Source organism: Sphaerodactylus townsendi, linkage group LG04 (assembly GCF_021028975.2).
Source record: "Sphaerodactylus townsendi isolate TG3544 linkage group LG04, MPM_Stown_v2.3, whole genome shotgun sequence".
Classification (NCBI taxonomy): Eukaryota; Metazoa; Chordata; class Lepidosauria; order Squamata; family Sphaerodactylidae; genus Sphaerodactylus; species Sphaerodactylus townsendi.
The window spans coordinates 109,659,447-109,665,446 of NC_059428.1; the positions used below are offsets into that span (position 1 = coordinate 109,659,447).

The 6,000-nt window shown below is 44.3% G+C and overlaps 1 protein-coding gene across 1 annotated transcript in view; it reads right to left on the reverse strand.

Moving 5' to 3' along the window:
- The window catches only part of IPO5 (importin 5), a 40,097-nt gene extending 35,037 nt beyond the window's left edge, over window positions 1-5,060 (reverse strand). Inside the window, exon 1 of the mRNA XM_048493943.1 lies at window positions 4,847-5,060. Within this exon, the coding sequence (XP_048349900.1) occupies window positions 4,847-4,939 (93 nt within the window). The 5' untranslated portion in view covers window positions 4,940-5,060. The remainder of the gene's footprint in view (window positions 1-4,846) is intronic.
- Window positions 5,061-6,000: the final 940 nt, after the last annotated feature.

Genomic DNA, 6,000 nt, shown 5'->3' on the forward strand with positions numbered 1-6,000 from the left:
ATTGCAATTGGCTGGAAGTGAATCACTGCCACCATGGCTAGTGTTTTACATAATAGGATTAGACAACTTTGTTATAATAAAATGAAAGTTCTGCACTTCACAAGATAAATGGTACCCTTACAACACCAAATATCAAATTGTCAAGAATCTGCTGTAATAAAAGAGCAAATTACAACATTTACACCTAAAAACTTTAAAAATCTATGAAGCAAGAAGTGATTTTATTATATCTCAAATTGTTAAATAAAATTCTGAAATGTTACCCCATCCTACCCCACCACCAAATTTTAACAAATTATTTACAAACATGCAGATGTGTTACAATTTACACAAAAACATACCAGTTTTTTCTCAGTAAGTTCAAATCAAGTTTCTGATTTCATCTTTCATACAGTGGTACTATATTCCCGCTCATAAAAGTCAGTAAATTTATAAACCTGCTCCACTTTTGGGGACTTATTTGCAGAGGTAACTATGCTTCTTTACCCCTCCCACAAAATCAAACACACTGAATAGGTTTAGATTTTTTTTTAACTTGTATTATTTCTAAATATATAGTGCTATAGAACATGGGGCCATATTTCATACATCATGAGAAGACAACTCCAAATTAGTCATCAAGCCTCTGCTCCCTTCTTTCTGGCCTTGAAAGCTACCTGCAAGAGTCATTACCCATTTTGGGGCCCCTGAGCCCACAGCCTGATGGCCACTGTTGTATTAAATCATACTGTACTTCCTAATCTTTTAAGGCAAGTAACATGGAATACTATATCATCTTTATCCCCAAGGTAAGATCTGCTACTTCCATATATCCCTTCATACTACAGTGACTGAGAAATATTATAATGTGGACAACATCACAGGGATCAGAAATATAAAATGGCAATTCTGAACACTAAATATGTTAGCATTCTCTTTTTTTTTTACAGTTATAGCATTTTGAGCTATAGACATCTATTACACAGGTTATTAAATTCAACAGCCAATTATCAGTACCCCTACATGGAGACAGCTGTTACCCTTGTCACCCTCTCTCTGCAATAATGTTACCATACTGCTCTGGAATAGCAGGGGAGGGGGGGAGTGCTTCACAGGTACCCCTGCCCACTTGCCAGCCTAAGGGGTGATGATGGCGTTGCAGAGATGGGGAGCCAATTCTCATGGCCAATTGGCCATGCTGGCAGGGGATGATGGGAATTGCAGTCCATGAACATCTGGAGTGTCGTAGGTTCGCCACCATGGATCTACAAGAATTGTTTTCCGGTTCTCAAGCTTTCAGCCTGCTTATCATGTCAGGACATTTTTAGATGAATAGTCAAGGAAGAATACGTTCTCAACACGATATAGTAGCCCTGTTGAATGGCTACTCATTTCCAGACACAAGAAGACTGCTGATGTCATTGCCTCCCCTAATTATCTTAACCCAGATACTCCCTTCTGTAACTAACTTCTTTTGACCCCTGACAAAGCACTCCACTGTTTCACAAACAATCCATCTCGACACCTCCTAGGTTGACCTGACATCCCCCAAGGATTGTGCTTCACAATATAAAAATCCTATCACACCCTGAAACCATTTGTCCAGTACCATTGACACATTCCATCTTTGTTGCTGTGCCCAACGCATTGCATCCCCTGGAATCAGACGCTGACTGTTTGGCTCTGAACTCTGGATCGTCTTCATTTCATGGTCAGGTTGTATTACCCATATATCCCATTCCCTTTTTCTATTCCAAGTCTATATTCCAACCTATCTATATCTTAGGAACTCTGTATGTGCATGTCTGCTGAATTGAATCAAATGCTTGTGAACTCCTTATCCCTACAATAAAGACTATCCAATTTGCATTATATTCCTCTCTGTGGATTTTCTTCTGAGAACTGATCTTCGTATACACTGGTATTAAAGATTCCTTACCCAGCCTCTTGCAATATTAGTAAGCAGTCTGCTCCAAGCAAACATTCCTCACTATATTGAGAGACTGCGTCTCCATCTTGGGTAACAATAGGACCTAGCATCCCTGTACAGGCAGAAAAAACCAAGGAGCACACTGCAAGGCAACAGATCAAGGCTGCAATCTTAAATACACTCTCCTGAGAACAAGCCCCATTTAACTGATTAGGACTAATCTGAGTCGATCTGTTTAGGACTGCACAGTCAACACTATGCACGTCAGCTTACATACTAGCTCCTTCCTCTCTGCTCTGGACAGTGAAAAGATTTGAAGCCCTCACGGGACAAAGAAAAGAAACATCTAATTATAAGCATTCACAAGAGTAAAATGGGATAAAAACCCCAACCAGGATTAGAATGTAGTAATGATGCTTCCTCAGAGTTATGATGCCCTGCATGTTTCCCAAATTTATTTATTATTTTTACATAAGACACCTTGAGCCCTGAATGAAATTTAATCGATAAAGGAAACAATACAAAGATTCCAGATAATGTAAAATACGTTTGATCACCCATTATTAACTTAGCAGTGTGCAAACTGCAAAACACTGATACAACTGAGTATCTGATAAAGACTAAAGTATAATAAAAACCAAGTATTTTTCTATATAAGTTAAACGCTGCTAAACATGACTGACCTTTTTGTTACCTGGCAGGCTAGTGATAATTTTTCATTTTTACAGGTGTCTTCCAGACCTCTATCAATCTGGACACTGTTCTACTCAAAACAGCTCTCACCAAAATGAATAATCTTTGAAATGTTAAGTAACACGCTTTGCTCCACCAAATGCTTTCAGAAAATTTATAAAGGCAACATCCTTCCTCCTGTCATCAGCTGCCAGCATTCATATGCATACAGACCTTTCTATATACAGGTGATCAACAGAACATCCAAGCACCTCCAATCCACTACATGTTCCCTAACCACTCTCCCAACTTGCAGGGAATTAATGTTATGCTCACAATACATGGCAACTAACTGCACTGAAGCCTTCAGGTCCCAGCCATATTATTTGTTCAAAAGGAAAGAAAACTTTTGAAGCTCTTACTTGCTGCTTTTTCAGTGAGTTGATTGTTTTGAAATGTACAACTCTGACTGTGAATATGGACTCTAGGGATCACGTGAAGAAAAATAATCACTGTACTGCTTTATAATGCAATACTAAGGGCAGTATTTTTATTCAATTGTTCATTATGAAAGAATGCACTGAACTCTGCTGACCACTGAAGTGATAAAAGCCCCAGCATAACCATCCAATGGAAAACAATGCCAAATCAGACACTGGCAGTTATTTCAATGGAACAGAGATTTCCAACTAGGTCTTTACAATAAAGAATCTAAAGCACCCCTGCGGGTAGACAGCATTGTTCTAATTTACTAATTATAGAGAAATTCTGAAGATCTGAGATTTAGCTAATAATGAGGGGAAAAAATTCATTCAGCACCACATGAATTGAGATTAGAATTCCACAGATTATGAAATACTATGTTTAGGAGGCAGAACTACCATTCCACAATTCTTCTATAGTACTGAAGCTAATTGTTCAGATCTATTATATCATATATGGATATTTTCGTGCCTGTCTTTTATGATGATATGCCAATAAAGGTTGACTTGACTACCATCCCACAGTTCAGGCACCGACTGAGAATCTCGCACAAATATCCCAAAAGAAAGATATGTATCATTATAACGATATTCAAATACAAGAGAGAGGAAAGCCTAACAAATTTAATCACACCCCAGAGCTTTATATGAAGCAAATTATCTGAACCTAGGTGTCATTCATGACACCCGTTCTTCTTCAGGCTCTCAGGCTCACTGCCAGCTTGGCAAATTCAATCTGGGATCCTCAGAGGAGGGGGCAATCAGAACAGCCACCCCTCTAAGGGCATTGACATTTCCAAGTGCAGCATGGATAACAAAACAGATAAGACAGAAGCATCAAATAAACTGTCACAGCTTCTGCTTCACCATTGTACACTTTTAGTTACATCCTTAATGATATATTAGACAATTTACTATGTCACTGATTGATTTTTATGAATCAAACTGTAGTCATATAACCTCAACACCGCAACCTTCTTCATTCATGCTGTCCCGGCCCACAGGTCAGCGTTTCCCAACTTAGGGGTTGTGAACCAGAAGCAGCTGCCAGGTTTTTGCAGAGCCATTGATCTGTGCTGATCTGTTCTCTTAAAGTAGGTCAACAGACCAAATGGGGGATCCACTGCCACAGGGAACCTTAACGGAAGGTGGCATACTTCCATGGGGACTCTCAATACTGAGTCACCCCACTCGAAGCATCAGGACTCTTTCCATTCATTTGGCGTACTTGTTGAGGAACCCAAGGAGCGGGGCGAGCTTTGTTGGCATATCTCCCAGCAGCAGATCATAGTCAGGGAGTAGAAAATGATAATTTTTAAAGGTGATCACTACAGAAGGAAAGAGATGACAGTGCGTGGAGGGGGGTTGTGAGTAAGGACAAGGGGAAATCGATTCATTAACTGGGGGGGAGGCGAGGCTTCACCCCTTGAGGGACCCACTTTTGACCAGGGTGGCTGAAGAACGAAGAGCAGGAGGAAGCGACAGGGCGGGGGAGCGGGTGGGTCAAGTAAGGGGAATGGCTGAGAGAAGTGGTGGGTGGAAGAAAGGAGGCCGAAAGGGAGACAGATCCGGGGTTTTGTGGGGAGGAATCGGCGGCCGGCCCCCGAAAGAGGAAGCCAGGCTCGGCCAACGGTTTTTAACGGCCGCTGTTGCCCAGAGCACGTGGGCCCCCACTCGGGCCCCGCACCACGCGCAGCATTGGCGGCGGCGGCTGACAGGGGAAGGCCGGCTGCGCGTGAGTCACGAGGTTCGGCGGGAGGAAGGGGAAAGCGGCGCCGCTCACCTCGGCCTGTTTCCGGACGGCGTTGTCCGGGCTGAGCAGGTTGCCGAGAAGAAGGTAGAACTGCTGCTGCTCTTGCTCCGCGGCCACCGCCATGGCTGCTCTAGTGAGGGAGGCCGGCAGCCGGGCAGCGGCGAGAGGGCGGGAAGAGGGCGCTCCAGGCCGCGCACCCACCCGGCGGAGGCGGAGCTGCCACGGACGTGCTCTGGGGAGATTCCTGCCTTGGCCACACAAACCCCTCCTCTCGGTCGCCAGGCTGCGGCCCTGCCATTGGCTGCGGGGGGCGACGAGGCTCTCGTTTCATTGGCTGTCGCTCTCGCCGCTTTTGTGATAGGGCAGAGGGGAGGCATTGTGAAGTCATTTCCCGCCATGCCTGCCCGATTTGCCCGACCCTTTCTTGGGGAATGGGAGCAGGGGGAGGGGTTTTGGTTCATCGAGCTGAGCGACCATTGGCGAAGGGAGCTCACAGCTGCTTTCGGAATGGGCGGGAAAATTGAGGGGAGGGGGAAAGAGGGGAGAGAAAGCGCGGGACTTTGGGAGGCGATTCTTTGTTGGAGAGATTGGAAAGGGAAGCGCGCTGGCATAAAGCCAACCTTATTCTTCCTTGCTGTTTTTCAGAAGGGACCATTCCTACATCTTCTCAGTGTGGCGTAATGGTTAAGAGGAAAGGACTGTGATCTGGAGAACTGGGTTTGTTTCCTCGCTCCTACACATGAAGCCTGCTGGGTGACCTTGGGCTAGTCACAGTTCTCCCAGAACTCTCTCAGCCCCACCGAACTCACAAGGTGTCTGTCGTGGGGAGGGAAAGGAGCTTTGTAAACCGCCTTAAGACACCTTTTGGCCTAGAAAAGTGGGGTACAAATCCAAGCTCTTCTTCACCTTGTCTGGAGCCCAGGCGGTGCTTCTTCCATTCCTTCAGACTGTGTCTGAATGATATCCTTTGAAGTAAAGCGGTACTGGGTGGGTGGGGGGGGGAGTTTGTGTGCCATGTATTTTGCTTCTTCATACTACACATCACCTGGTCCAAATACATGTGTAGCTTTGGATTGGAGAATGTAGTCCTTGGGGTTAATTGAGAACCATTTTGGGCCAAGAAGTGAGCATCTTAATTTATGCCAGAAAAACGTGTTGAGAAATGCTTGCCTTAAAAAGGAAAC